Below are 15197 nucleotides of genomic sequence, written 5' to 3'. Positions count from 1 at the left end.
ATTATCACTTCGACGTGGTTTAGAACCCCGTCTTGCTCAGAGACGGAAAGGCTAGCTGACTTTTTGATGTCTCTACATGCCGCTAGAGACAGGCACAGAAAACCTGATGGACTCCTTGGAGCTTTGTAACTTCCTCTGAGTTGAGATCCACAACTCTGTGTACCACCACCCTCCCCGGCCCACACCCCCTCACCTGTGCCCTCAGCCTTTGCAGACTCCTGGAGAGATTCCTTTACTGCTTACAAAGGGAAGCCGCAGATACTCTCTGAGTTCTAGTACTTCTAAAGTAAGCCGTTAAATATATGTTCTGATGTATAAGCTCTTACAGTGACTGCTGCAAATGACCATTTTCCCTCATTCTCCTCCTTTGCTTTGTGAATTCTCTGTCTTGATCATAACATACTTATCTCTGTAAATGGGAAAAACATCATTTCCTTGGCAAAAAAAAGTAGAGCTGTAACACTGACTGGTATCAAATTTCCAGAAAGTATAATTTTTCTATCATTTCATTCATATTAATGTCATCAAAAGCCAGAAGTTATAAGTGATTGGGAGGCATTGGAAGGCAATCTGTGACACAGCTGCCCTTCAGTGAGCTGAATATATTAAACTCTTATACGATTTGCTGTAAATATTCAGAGCGCTACAGACCTTTGTGTCGCCAAACCCTAATCCTGGGAGGAAGTGGCTTTGGAGAATAATAAAAACCTGAAATATTTTGAAGCATTATCTCTGCTTTTTCTGCATATCATTTTCCAGTATACCATACCAATATTTCAGCTCTGTAAAAAGCTGTGTAATCACTTTACTTCACCTGTCAAGAATTCATGTTGGCATCTTTCTCGCTAGAAAATTAATACTTGTGATGCTTTTCTGACATCAAGATACTTCTGTCTTCTTCAGTATAAAGAAGCCAGCTGATATTGTTTTCAGTAAGATTTTATTGAAATTCAAAACTAAATTTAGTGTGGTAAAATGTGTGTGCTTTTCCCCTTCAGAAAAAAAATTTATATTAATATTACTTCGAGCCCACATTAATCATGTAACTTTTTTTGTGGTTCTGATAAGAGTTCTTCATTGGGTAAAAATACTCTATCAAGGCTGATTTATTGGTTTTATGTATTAGACATCTATGTGCTCTGTGATGGTCGTTTGGGGCAGGCAGTTTTCTCTTTTGCTCTGACTATTTATACTCTAAAAGGATTTAAATATATTACACTTGTTACAATGGGGTCATCTGAAAAGGGTGTGTACTAAAAAATGAATTGGGTGGCACCCCCTTCAAATGTAAAATTAATTCCTCCTGGTGGTCATTTGGCTTCTAACAATCTTAAGCCCCAAACATTAAGATTCTGTAGTTACATGTTCAGTAGGTCAGCAGCAGGGATTCCAAAACAGGGTGAGGTCATGTGAGGCCCACCACCTGGATTCCTGAACAGTGGAGCAAAGCATGGGACTCACGTGATGGTTGCAATGGCCCCGGGCGCGAGATTGAGGAAACCCAGGCCTACTTCAAAACACAATTACTCTCAAAATATCTGACACATTTTCCAAGTGTAGATACATTTTAATTTTATCTTCATCCTTTTGAATAAAATTATATAGGCTTTATAATATCAGCTTTTCTCCTGACATAACATGCGTAACTTTTTCCCACTCTTTGTTTTAGAAAGGAAGCAATAACCTAAGTTTCCAATATGAACTCAAGTTATAGTCTGGTGAGGACTCCTTTCACAGTGATACTTAAGAGGAAACGCTCCTTTTTATTTGTCAATACTCTGTCCTTGGACAGGTATAAAGGTCTCCTCAGTCACCCTAGTCAATCAATCTAATTTCACAAGTCCACAGTCACATACACAAAAAATATATAATTTTGTATTGTTCCAAACACAGGACTAGAACAGTATCTGACTCCCACACAAGTAGTTGTTCAGTAACTATTTTTTCAGGGAGGGGTAGCGGGGCAGGCACCACAGATGTGCTCCTTTGAAGGGAATTAAGTTGGAAACTGGAGAACAGTACAGAAGTGAAAGGGATCCGGACCCTGCCTTCTGGGACAGAAAATAGGAGATAAATGTATGAAAATGTCATTTACCTCCACCGGAGAGAAAATGAAGAAATTTATCTCAAACTTTACAAGTACAATTAAAGCCATTTCCAGACCCATCTATGGAGGAAGTGACCATCTTGGTGAAGCTTAGTAACCAAAGGCAAAGGAAAAGCACACTTCAGGATTTATAAACAACAAAAACACAAACAAACGAACCAGAACACAATGACTGCAGGCGTATCAAAGATTAGAAGATAAGGAGGTGAGAGTGGCAGCCGCTGCCCCCTGCCTGGCCGGGACTCACTGGGAACCGCAAAGCACCCTGGGGAACCCTTCCCCAGGGTCTTTGGATCCGACCCAAGCTTCGTAGGTAGCTCCTGCCCTCCACTGCATCTCCAGCACCCAATGCACGAAGAGCCCCCTGTAAGGATTCACCACCATCATCACAACCACTAACACCTGAATAAGGCTGCACAGGCCTCCACACCTGTATCCCAAGCAACACCTACAGTGGCAGCTCCAAAATTTCTATATAGAATAGGCTTAATGATACGATGGGAGGAGGAGCATTTCCATAGCAAGTACTCAGTTTTTACTTCCATATATTCACTTAGGGGTGCTTCTTGGGGTGGTGGTGATGATGGGGGACCAGAGGGCCTCTTCCCCACACCCACTTCTCCAAGCTGCTCCTGACGATCTCACTTCTTCCCCACAACTACCTTGAAAGGGAGGGGTCAGACAATAAGACACTCAGGCATCTAATCACCTATCTCATACCCAACTAGAAGGGGCAGAGTTACTTCAGTGTAAATGGTCTGAATCCAAAGGGCAATCCCAGAGTAGAGTAAACCTGATCTTTCAGAAAGCTGGATTCAGGACTCACCTCCGCCAAACCCGTTTCCTAGAATGACGCATACACCTGTGAAAGCCACAAAGTTTTAATTTCCTCTTCCATTTGAGCTAAAAAACATGCTGTTGCCCTGTGTAAGAAACACACATTGGAGACTTCCCTGGTGGTGCAGTGGTTAACAATCCGCCTGCCAATGCAGGGGACATGGGTTCAAGCCCTGGTCCGGGAAGATCCCAAATGCCACGGAGCAACTAAGCTCGTGTGCCACAACTACTGAGCCTGCACTCTAGAGCCCGCGAGCCACAACTACTGAACCCACGCACCTAGAGCCCGTGCTCCACAACAAGAGAAGCCACTGCAATGAGAAGCCCGTGCACCACAATGAAGAGTAGCCCCCGTTCGCCGCAACTAGAGAAAAGCCCCCGCGCAGCAACGAAGACCCAAGGCAGCCAAAAATAAATAAATAAAATAAATTTATATTAAAAAAAGAAACACACGTTTGGCCACAGATGTTATGTACTTCCGGGTGCACTACTTGAAACAGAGTTAAAAGCAAAATTCTCTCTCTTTCTCTCACACATGGATGCACACAAAGATGGGGATGGGGCGAATTCTGTCCCCTCATCCCTCAAATGAGAGGCTTGGGCTGGAGCAGTGGTTCTCAGAGTCTAATGTGCACACAAATCATCTGGGCATCTTGTTAAAATGCAGATTCTGATTCAGCAGGTTTGGGGTGGAGCCCAAGAGGCAGCGTTTCTAATGAGCTCCCAGGTGATGCTGATGCCGTTGGTCCACGGACCACACGAGGAGAAGCAAGAGACTAGAGCATCTGAAGCTTCCTTCCCGTTCTAAGCATCGTAACATCTCCGTCAATGGAATGCTTGGCCCCTACTCCCTGGGCCCCTTACACCCATCAGAAAGGTTATGTTCACGTCATTATGCTCACAAGCCCAGTTCCACACCTTCCCTCCACTGGCCCAAATCTACCCCAGGTCAAGGGTGGGATCCATATCCACGAGGTATTCCTTAACTGGTTTTTTTCTCCCCAGTGATCATTTTCTTCTAAAGTCCTCTAGCACTTAGAGATTTTGCCCTCTTGCCTTGCATTGGTCACTAGTTATTTTTTGATGAATCTAACTAAATTATAGGCTAATAGGGCCATGTCCCCTAATCTCTTCTTTCTCCGGGAATACTCTCACATGGTCGGCTCCTTTTCAGCCTTCAGTACTCAGTGCAAACCCCACTCCTTGGCGAGGCCCTCCCTGAACACCGATCGAAATTATTCTCTCTCGATGCCCCCTCTGACCAGTCACAGCACCCTCTTTTAATTTCTTCCTAACACTCATCAAGGTTTGAAATTTCCTCGCTTGTTTACTTGCTTGTTTATTATCTGCCTCCCCCCCCCCACCCCAGAGAGGGACTTTGTTTACACTGTTCATCACTCTACCCACCGGTGCCTAGAATGGTAACTATAACATAGTAGGTTATTTGTTGAGTGAATAAACGCAAGAATCAAAGAGCTGGGCACACAAGAGGCACTTAAGAAAATGCTTGTGGGATGCGTCAGAGACCTGTCACCCAAGCACTCATCTTGGAATCTTATGTTTCTTTACTTTTGAAAACGAGTTCCTTGTCTGTGCTCCTTTCCTGCTGGGTACTCACAGCAGCTCACATCACAATTAATTTTGAAAGGAGCTTGGACATGTGAGTTTTTATTAGTTCTCAGTAGGACAAGTCTTCTACCTGTAGTGCTTGTGGCGTACAAGAAATAACGGGAGCAGCGTCAGTGTGGACCTTCAGGATATGTTTTGGGAACACAGGGCACATTTAGCTGTGGGTTTCTTCTTGGCTGTTCCATTGATGGAGCCCCGTCTGCAAAGCCCTTTCCAAGCTCGGCTTTGATCAGCTTTCAGGCCTGCCAACACACCCTGGTTTCTCACTTTAGACCTCAATTATCTTATGAGGCACACAATCCAGCTTTGACGGTGTACCTGGAAAATGGTAGAAAATGCAGGCCATGGGGGGAAACTGAATGTACAAAAATGAACCTATCTATTAGAGAAAACAACCACTGGTCAGTCTCTAGAGCGTGGTGATTTGCAAAATTAAGAATGAATGGTGCTGAAGGCAGAACGCGAAGGCTGTCTTTGCCACATGCCATTTGTCTGGAATGGAGGTAAAGGCCCCCATACGATGTGCTCTACGGAAGCCTCTTTAGACGTTTCATCATTTCCTTTCCTTTGTGGTGTAAGCATTTGGGCTTGAACACTGACAACTTTCAGAAACACAGGAAACAGGCTGGATCGTGACCTTGACACAGCATGAGTTTACCCTTAGTTTCCAAACAGAAGTTCCTGAAAGTGATGCTGAGTTCCTTCTCTCAGAGGTTCATTTGTGGGACTCTGGGGAGTAAAGGCAGAGGCAAGCGCCAGTCCTTCTGGCACAGCAGTGTCCGTGGGGAAGGGCTAGAAACACAAACCACGTAACCTCTAGCTGTGAGAAACCAAAGCTTTCCCATCCTTGGGCTTCTAAGTTCTATTGCTCCATCGAGGCTCTGCTGGGTGTTTTCTTTCTTGCCTATTCTGTTCCAAAAGAAATCTAATGGGGCTTTAATCCACTGTTGCATTTCCTGTTTTCTGTTTTATCAGGCTCTTTTGTCCTTTGCATGTGCCATGAAAAAGTGTGAGGCTACCAAGGTATGTAATGGTGGGGATAAAGATCAAAGACTGTGCCCGCTGAAATCTGAATTTCAGCTAAACAACACATAGCTTTTGAGCGTATGTTCCATGTGAGATTTTACTTGCTAAATCTATTGCTTGGTTTATTGTTTTCTTTGGTCGTGTTTTTGTTTGTCCTATTGTCTTTTATCGGCAGGGGTATGAAGAGGGAAAAAGAAGAGAGGAGGAGTGAGATATTTGGTGTCCCATGTTCAACCTCGAGATAGTGGTTTCATTCTTCTGCTGTCGAGATGCCAGAAAAAGGCTTTAGAGTCCTTTCTGTGAAGTCCTCAACCTCCAGTCTGAAGACTGTCCTCTTGGTTGTGTTTCTGCAAACTCCTAACTTGCCTCTAGACTGACATGAGTTTGAAATCTGGGTTCTCCAGCAAACTGAAATGAAAGGGCCCTGGTAATTGCAAAATGAGTGAGGTAGCAATGGGGAAAGTGTTTCCACTCCCCTGGAGAGTGGGCTTCTTGAGTGGCACTGGGCCAACGCCACGTGGGCCACAAGGGCAGGTGTCGTGCAATCACCACAGCTGATCCTGTAACTCCATTTCAGAGTGATTAAGTGCAGGGACCTCCCATGTAGATGCTGGCAAATGTGAACACAATGGGAGAGTGAGGGTAACAAGCTGGGAGAAGATGTGCAGGCTAACGAGGATGATGGCTAAATGTAATGAGTGTTTACCACGCGCTAAGCGTTAGTGAACATGAACTAACCTTGTTTAATCCTCACAGTAATGCTATCAGGTAGGTGTGTGTCATGATCCCCGTAACAGATGAGGAAACCGAGGCAGAGAAGATTACATCATTTACTGATCTGATTAAATTACATCGTTAGTTTGTGGAGGATACAAACTGGTTCCAGAATATACGACCCTAAACTACCTCTGTTTCTGCAGCCTGAACAGTCTGTGAGATCAGGGCGTGGGAAGAGGTAGGAATCGCTGAGCGGCTGACACAAGCAAAGCCTTTCCCACTGCACGTTCCTGGAGACCAAGGTGGGCCTGAGTGGGCCTACGGCAGGCCAGCCACCATGGCGTCTCCCCTGAGCGGCCCTAGGAGCACAGGCAAGCAAGCCGCCAGCCCAAGGGTGATGAAGTGATCAGGGTCAGTAAATGGATTGTGAATTACTTATGAAACGGAATACATTACATAAGCGTTGTTTTTAAGAAAGAGCAGATGAAAGATTTCAGGTCAGAGTTTAATCCAACTAAACTAAGCTCATCTTTTCCCTCTTCTTTTTTCCCAAGGCCTTCATTACTGTCCTGGTACCACATGTTCTGAATGTTGGGCTGAGCCCCGAGTTCTTGAGACACTGGTGAATTATTATGCTTAGGTAGCCTTGGCCCTTCAGTTTCCAGCAGGGTGAAAGGGAGTGTCCCACAATCTCAGAAATCATCCCAACTGAACGGCCAGTGTAATTAGAAAGAAAGTAACTCCAGAAGGGCCAAGAGCATCTTTGTTCCTTTCAAAATAACTACATAACTTGGAAACCCATGGGAATGTATGTTGATATGATATTATTACAGAGGTGATAAAGGACTCCACTGGAAACAGATGTGATCTGATTTCCTCTGATACCCTGAGCTGAAAACAAAATTACTGAAGGTGATAACACTCAGGTGAAATGAAACAGTTCAAAGTTCCAAAGAACTTAGTTTGGAAGGAAGCCTTTGAATAATAAACCAGAAATTTTACTGCAGTCACCAACATAAGAAAAATATGTCCCAAGGCCTGTTTGTCTAGAAAAGGATGCTTTTCTTTTCTCCTCAAATCCCTCAAATGAGTTTTAACTGTGCAAATGAGGGCTATAATTTATGTAGAAATTTGAAACTATTAATGGCTTAATCCACCTCAGACTGTATTGAAGTTCTGCAGCATGATTCCCGTTTACACAGCTCAGCAAACAGAGGCCCACGAGGATAGGAGTTGCCACCCGTGGCCCCTGGCAGCTAGCTGTGTAATGAAATGAGATCTTAGATCCAATCTTTGTGCAAAACACGAGTTTATTACTGGATTTCAAGAAGTCTAGATGCTCAGAGCCAAAAAAAAAAAAACCACACAAACCCCAAAACCTTTTAAAATGACTATTAGACCAAGTGATTTCTTCTTTGCAGTGATTTCTCTAAAAGGAAACACTCCAATGTGGGACTGAAAACTTTCCCTTGGTTATGGCTTGTTTTCTAGCATTCTGAATCTGAGCAGGAACAGAGAGGTAGAAGGTGGTGGGTTCTGAATACCCTGATCATCATCCAGCTTCATTATTTGCTTGGAAAGGGGGACAGAGGCCACCCTCCAAACAAGCAGGTGCAGGAGGTTTCCCGTGAGGAAACATTTCTCCTCCACCCTCTCCTGTCTCCCCACTATCTCCATCCCCATATCATCACATTTCTCTCTTTAAACCCGTAAATGTTTGGTCTTTATTGTTCTTTTTGCAAAGTGCAAGCTCTAGCTTTAAACATAAGAGAATGCTGTGCACCTTGAAGAACAATCCTGTAACTGGAACCGTGGGCAGCAAAGCCCTCCTGGGTGGGATCCGTGGACGCTTAAACAGCCAAACTCAGAATATACAACAGCGCCCCCAGCCAAATATTTCTGTCTGGACCCCAAAGTTCAGACAGCACCTGCTCTTCTGTTGCTTTCTTCTTGAACCTCGGCTGCCCCATTTCAATAGATAATTGAAAACTTTCTTACTTTCTTCTCAATTCTCCACGGGGAAATTCCACTTTGAAATTCTTTTTTCCCTGTCATTTTTACTTTACAGTTAGGAAGGCAGGGATGAGCTAGGAAACAGGATTTCTCTCTCCCTCTCGCTTTTTAAAAATGACGTAGGGAGTTTGGACGGCCTCCCTACCCCCACCTCCCCTCTTTTGATTCTAAGCCTGATTCCTGGAGAATTACAGTTTTCCTTTCCATGTTTGCTGATGACCGAGCGGGTCGGAGCAGGAGGGGCTGCCCAGCGAGAGCCCCGGAGCCGATTCTAATCTCCGATGGGCCCCAGCTGCCCGCGTCCCGGGGAACGGCCACAAAGCCCGGCTGGGAGGGAGCGCGAGGACAGCGGACCGCGGCTGCCACGAGCCCCGCGGGGCGCGCAGCTCGGCGGGGGCGGCTCCACTCGGCCGGGCCCGAGTTCGCTGGGGGACAACTTACTGTGTTCGCTCTGCGTCCACACTGCCAGCTCCCAAGTGGGAGGGGGGGAAACAGCAAAGGCTGTGTCGTGTCCGAGAGTGTAGGCAACAAAAGAGGAGAGAGGAGAGGGGAGGCGGGGAGGGGGGGAGGCAGGGAGACGGGGGCGCTACCCCGTGCTCCCCGAGAGCGCCCCTCGGATGCTGATGGGGAGCTCCTCCCGGAGCGGCGGCCCTTTCTCTGGGCCCCCTCCGGCCCGCTGCTCAGACAGGTTAGTTGGGAGAAAAAGAACAAAGCTCCCAGCCAGGGCAGGCAGCGGTCCCGGGGCGCCCCGGGGGATGAGAGGGCCAAGGCCGAGGCGCCCGGCGCCCTGCCCTCCCCGCGCGCGCCCCCGGCCCGGGCCCCCTCCTCCGCCTCCCCTCGCGCCTCCCAGTCCTCGGGGAAGTGGTTCTTCCGAAGGGACGCGCGCCCGCGGGAGGAAGTGGTGGGAGCGGGGGGAGGCCGGCGGGGGGGGGGGCGGGGAGCCGGGGAGGAGGCGGGGGACGGGGGACGGGGGACGGGGGACGGGGGACGGGGGGCGGGTGCGCCCCTGAGCTGCCGAGTCGGGCCGGGTACCGACTGCCATCCTGCAGCAATTTCCCTGTGTCATGGCTCCGGTCTCTTAGCAACAGCCGCGGGTCCGGCCGCCCCAAGCCGAGCGAGCCGCCGCCGCCGCCGCCGCCGCCGCCGCCGCGGGCTCAACTCCACCCGGCGGAGCCCGGCGCGCCGCAGCCACACAAAGAGGCGCCGGGCCGGCCGGGAGCGCCGCGGGAGGGCACGGCGAGGGACCGGGGCGGCGGCGGCGGCGGGGAGAGCGGCTCCAGGCAGGATGCAGGATGCGGAGGACCTGACACTTCTTGGAAACTCTTGGAAATGGCTCCCGCCCCGGCACCGTAGGGGGCTGCGCACCCCGGGCGAGCGCTCGCCCCCGCTGGGCTGCTAAGCCGCGCTCGGATGGAGGGCCCCCGAGGCGCTGTCCCTGCGCTCCGCCGTCGGCTCGGGCTGAAAAAGTTTCTCCATGGTTCCTTTGTGTAGCCCGAGCGCCCGTTCGCTGGCCGCGAGCTGCCCCAGTCTTCCCGGGTAAGTGAGCGATATTGTTTGCTTCCAGTGCTGCCATTTTGAGCAATTCTGTCTGTCCCCGGCCCCCGAGCGGCCCCTCCCCAGCCCTCCTGCCCGGGCCTGGGTCCCCCGGGCGGGTGTTCGGGAGAGTCATTTTCCTGGGCGGGCTACACGGCATGCGCTGCCCAGATGAAAGCGAGTTCAGCATCGCCCTCACTTCGCTGCTGCCTGTTTTCTTTCCAGAGGCGGACTCCCAGCTGCGGCACTCATGTGACTCCAACATAAATAAGCAGACCTAATAAGAAGGGCAAGGGGCTCGCTGCCCTGCCAGTGAGTGACCGGGGGTCGAGGACCTGGGTCGAGTCCCGGGCAGGGCAGGGCGCTCCCAGTCCTGTGGGCTCTGAGCCTCAGACACCGAGTGGGGCTTAATCCATCATGAGCCGAGAACTTGAATGTCTCTCTCTTGGAAGCGGTTGTATTTTTAGACATCCCTCCTTTGCTTCCCCATCCTCCATTCCTTAACCACCCAAAGACCAGCACCAGGCAGTAAATTGCTAGGGCAGCCAAGCTCGAATGGTAAGTTTGTTTTCCTTCGTTCTGTAGGAAGAAAACCTCAAAGGTGGGTTTTCCTTGCCATCTGACCTTTATCAGTATTTTTCGTCAGATGGAAATACATAATAAAGGAGTTCAGGCTTCATCAGAGCTGAAGGAATAATAAACTAGGGAGTTAATTACTAGCTGTTAAACTAATTTTAAAGATCTTCTGTAAACGATTTGTTGAAATCCATTCCAATCTTCCTTACACTCTACCCAGAGCCAAAGCTGCCTTGCTGAGGTGAAATACATGTGTGGACCTTCCTCTCCCAAGACGTCCAGCATCCGTATCAATGCCCAACAAAATGTTAGTTAGCCCTTCTCTCCTCTGGGAGAGCCACCTTGCCAACTGAGTCTGGGTTTGCTTCTAAAATGTCTGGCTTCCTCAATCCTTCTTAAAATAATCACAGATCTTCAGATTATTACATTAAAGATGCTAGAGTCTAAGCAGTCTTTGCGTTACAACTACATAATGAATGTGTTCATTTGGTGGTGGGAGGAAGGGATGGACAGTAAGGTACTCTGGTTTGGGGTTTTTTTGTGTTTTTTTTCCCAATCTGTACTTACTGGTGCAGCTCCTTAAAAACAAAATTCAAAAGGTTTATAGATGTCTCTACTAACTCTCTGTAACCTACCTCATGTTTAACCCCTCTCTCACCCACCTGGCGTTTCTCCTTACCGAAAACCAACTAAGTTCCAAGGAGATACTGATTTGCAAACATTGGAAATAGTTGATTACCATTTGCTTTTCCACCAGTGGAGGAATGATCCTGCCTGAACTGGTATGATGGAGGTGAATCAAGGGCCAAAGCTCTTCACCCAGGCACCAATTAAAAGCAAAAGTCTACCTAAGTAATCCCACATTTCCAAAGGGTAATTTATTCTAAAACATTAATTATTTTATAAAGGATATAATTTCCAAAGGCTTGTGAGTGATATCTAAGCCTTTCAAGTTCATACAATGCCCTTAATTTTAACATCTCTATTATAGAAGGGAACACAACCAGTGGAACAGAAAATGTGTTACTCTGGAGATCCAGTAGGATTGAAATTTTTAGAAGCTGACAGATATCCACAGAGATGCGTCTGTGCATTTACCTACCCAAGCTTTATTATAACCAACTAAACTTCCTATAGGATATTCCATTGACTGTTGCTGCCCTCCTTTCCTAAAAATGACCTCATGAGAAAAAAAGATGAAAACAGCTCTCATGTGGGGAAATGTCATTCTACAAATCGTTATTATGTAGACTGCTGTACCTAGTTAACTGCCTCCTCATTTAAATATTTGGATTCTTTAGACTGTGCTGTTGGCACAGTAATAAGGGGTCAGAACGCTATTATGGCAGAGTTTGTATTTTAGTTTTTGTTTTGTTTTGGTTTTAGATTGGAGTTTTCCCATATGAGAAAAAGATCTTTCTCTTGGAGATTCTGGGGGACTTCTCAAATTCCCTGATGAGATCTAGCACATGATACCTTTAAGGGAGCTCCTCTGAGGGAGGAGAGGAGGCCAGAAGGAAGAGCGCAGTTACATAACCAGTTACCTAAAACTAAATATTCCACCCCAAGAAGCTGTCCAGATGTTGCGAAAGAGAAATGAGGAAGCGGCTGTGAGAGGGATCAGCTTGCCTCTAGCTGTAAGAACAGTGATGGCTGGGAGACCAGCTGGTGGAGGGATCCATGGTCAGAGCACTGACATAGTTCTCTACTGTTCTCCTAGCCATTAACTCTTTATTATCTCGAGTAAATAATCCGTCTGCCAGGATATGACTTTTAATTCCCATCCAGTGAAATGATTTCCTTTTGTCTTTAGAAGTCAGTAACTTTTGTGACTGTTTTTGGGACTTTGGGCCCCACATTGACAGATCCCTCCGCTCGGTTAGAGACTTGGAACTCTGCGGCAGCTCCCTTGAGAAGGCCAGGAAAGCCCTCGCCCACTACCGCTGAGTCCCACATTTATTGATAGCTTTTACTAATGGTCAGAACTCCGTTGGCTGTCACGCAGGAGCGTTTGAAATGAGCACTGCTGGAATAGTACCTACAGAGTGAGTGGAGGATGAGGGGGAGGAGGAGGTGGACTCCCAAAGTGTTTTATCGTCTCTGATCAATTATTCCAACAGCGCTTCTCTTCCCTGATCCATTTCCCGCACCCCCTGGTCTCTACCTAGGGCAGTCCCGTTAGCGGGTAATGGCCCTGGGGCGAGGGGCACGCACGTGGTGGGATCTGGGAGCGGGACCATAGCAGCGCGTGGGATGTTGCTGCAGCCAAGGCTACACCCTCTGACTGTCTTCCTCTGCTTTGCAGCGGGAGGTGGTGGCGGAGCAGCTAGTGGGCAGCTGGTGCCCCCCCGCCCCCAGCACAGGCCTCCGCCCCAGGGGCTAGCCCCGCACTGCACCCGCTCGCCATGATCGCCACCGGCGGCCTGCTGAGGATTTCCGCCAGAAAGCAGGATCCCCTCCGCCCCCCGAGCCAGGTTCCCAAGCGCAAGCGGAAAGCCAGGAAGAGGCGCAAGAACGACGTGGTGGTGGTGAAAGGCAAGCTGAAGCTGTGCTCCGTCTCCGGGCTCATCGCCCTCTGCGGGATCCTGGTGCTGCTGGTGGGCATAGCCTTGGCGGTGGTGGGCTACTGGCCCAAGGCCAACGGGACCAATAGGGAGGGGGGTAAGCAGCTGCCGCCTGCGGGCAGCGGCCACCGCGTCCCCACCATGACCAACAGCAGCAGCAGTGGCAGCAGAAACCGGTCCAGGAAGCACCCGGGGCCTCCGGAGGGTGTCACCGCCAGTTCCGTGGGCGCGCCCAGGAGCACGCCTCCAGCACGGTCCCCCGCGCCCTCTTCGTCCTCCTCTAAGTCCGTGGGCTTCTTCTTCCGCATCTTCTCCGGCTACCTACACTCGGACAAGCTCAAGGTCTTTGGGCCCCTCATCATGGGCATCGGCATCTTCCTCTTCATCTGCGCCAACGCAGTGCTCCATGAGAACCGGGACAAGAAGACCAAGATCATCAACCTGCGGGACCTCTACTCCACCGTCATCGACGTGCACAGCCTCCGCGCCAAAGACCTGGCGGCCGCCGCGGCTGCTGCCGCCGCCGCCGCCGCCTCCTCGTCCTCCGTCCCCGCCTCGGCGCCCCCAGGGGCCGCGCCGCTGAACGGCTTCCTCAGCTACGTGCAGTCGCGGGGCCTGGAGCTGAAGCCCGGAGGCTGCGGCGGCGCCGGGGACGCCTTCGGGGCGACGGCGATGCTGGGCAGGGGTGCGTGGCCCCACCCCGCGGCGCTGGGCGGGGGCGGGGCCCGGGGTGCCGCGTCCCCCCCAGACCTGGCCGCGTCCCCGCGCCGCCCGCGGGAGCCCCAGAGCCTGGCGGAGGCCGTGTACAGCATCTACCGCGAGCGCTCCGGCGTGGCCGGCCGTCGCCGGGCCGCCGCGGCCGCCAGCAGCAGCAGCAGCCCGGCGCCCTGCAGCCCCCCCGAGAGCTGGGGGCGCCAGAGCACCGCCAGCTCCCTCGTGGGCTCCTCGCTGAGCGCCTTCGCGCTGCTGCCCCCGCCGGGGGACCGCGACGGAGACGGGGACGCAGCGGGCGCGAGCCGCGGCTGGCAGCGGGCGCCCGGGGAGCGCGGCTCCCGGGAGATCCCGCGGGGCGAGCTCGACCTGAGCTTGACCGACCTCCGCGGCGCCCGGGGCGGCGCGCGCTGGGCGCCCCGAGAGCCGGAGAAGCCGGCGGGCGCGGCGGCCGCGCGCACCGCCAGGGGGCAGGGTGGCCGCCTGCCCAGGACCAGCAGGTACGCGGCCCTGCGACGCCGCAGCACCAGCGGGCTCCCGGACTACCGGGCGCCCTCGTCCCCCGAACCCCCGCCCGCCTCGCGCAGCGCGGACCTGGACTCGAGCGTCCCGGCCCCAGCTGCCTCCCCCGAGCCCCCGCTTCGGCGGGAGCGCTCGCCCCCCGCCGGGCCGGACTCGCCGAGCTCCCAGTCGGATGACCCGTCCTGCAGCAATAAGGGCTACACCCCCCTGCGGGAGGCCGGCACCTCCCTGGAGTCGGTGGTGGACCCGGTGGCTGGTGAAAGTCCAGACGGTGAGGCCGCCACCTCCCCGGGGGCGGAGCAGAGCCCCCCGGAGGGTCCCGGCCAGGAGCCCATAGCGGGCGAGCCCCCCCAGCGGGTGCAGAGGCAGTTTACAAACGAGGAGAAACTCTTCATGATTTCCCGATCTCACGCCCCAGGGGTCGAGGACGGAGAACTGGAAACTACTGGCATTTAGGGAAAGAGGAGGCGAGAAAAGAGTGAGAAAATAGGAGAAACGCCCGCTTGAAGCAGTGAGCTTAACAGTTCCCTCTGTCCTTGGGGATTTATCCGAGGAAATCGTCCACTACCCAAAGAGCTGCAGAATGTTAGCCTTGAATTGCGTTCACGAGATTCCTGTAGATAACTCCAAGCAATTTTTTTAAACAAAAGCAAACTAGTCTTATATGTCCGATGGTGATTGTATGTTCTATGAAAACCAAATGTATTAAAAGGTCAGCAATCTAGTTCACGAGATAAAATTCTCTTAATTTTCTTAGGATCAAAATAATATATTTTTGACAGTAACTGTGCACTTTACTCCAACTTTTTTTTTTGGATCCCTAATTTCCCTAACCTGTACTCTGCCGCTGGTTTTGTCCACAGCTGCTTGTGAATGACAAGCTTTTTGCCTCCTATGCTTTTGTGGAGCATAGAAGGGTCTGTCTCAGTTCTCTGAGAACTGATACTACGAAATGAAGTCAA

General features: G+C 50.8%; 1 protein-coding gene and 1 long non-coding RNA gene across 4 annotated transcripts in view; one reads left to right on the top strand and one right to left on the bottom strand.

The window, feature by feature from the left end:
• The window catches only part of LOC309610594, an 83842-nt gene extending 74982 nt beyond the window's left edge, over positions 1–8860 (bottom strand). Inside the window, exon 1 of the long non-coding RNA XR_014234066.1 lies at positions 8771–8860. This is a non-coding gene — a long non-coding RNA (uncharacterized lncRNA). The remainder of the gene's footprint in view (positions 1–8770) is intronic.
• Positions 8861–8883: 23 nt separating this feature from the next.
• On the top strand, positions 8884–14959 carry TMEM200C (transmembrane protein 200C). Of its 3 annotated transcripts, XM_082353575.1 has the most exons (4): positions 8884–9017; positions 9412–9865; positions 10088–10174; positions 12744–14959. In XM_082353575.1, the coding sequence occupies exon 4, from the start codon at positions 12844–12846 to the stop codon at positions 14689–14691; it is 1848 nt and encodes a 615-aa protein (XP_082209701.1). In that variant the 5' UTR covers positions 8884–9017; positions 9412–9865; positions 10088–10174; positions 12744–12843; the 3' UTR covers positions 14692–14959. The 3 variants fall into 3 exon arrangements, with proteins under 3 accessions (XP_082209701.1, XP_082209699.1, XP_082209700.1); XM_082353573.1 differs by lacking the exon at positions 10088–10174; XM_082353574.1 differs by lacking the exons at positions 8884–9017; positions 10088–10174 and having other exon boundaries at positions 9347–9865.
• Positions 14960–15197: the final 238 nt, after the last annotated feature.

The sequence above is a fragment of the Balaenoptera borealis genome, assembly GCF_965194805.1.
Source record: "Balaenoptera borealis genome assembly, chromosome: 14".
Classification (NCBI taxonomy): Eukaryota; Metazoa; Chordata; class Mammalia; order Artiodactyla; family Balaenopteridae; genus Balaenoptera; species Balaenoptera borealis.
Note: the sequence above shows the minus strand (reverse complement) of the source record. Positions and strands in the feature narration are given on the sequence as shown.

What these genes read in the sequence shown, in the direction of transcription:
- TMEM200C (XM_082353573.1), top strand. Translation starts at nt 12,844, where the DNA reads ATGATCGCCACCGGCGGCCTGCTGAGGATTTCCGCCAGAAAGCAGGAT.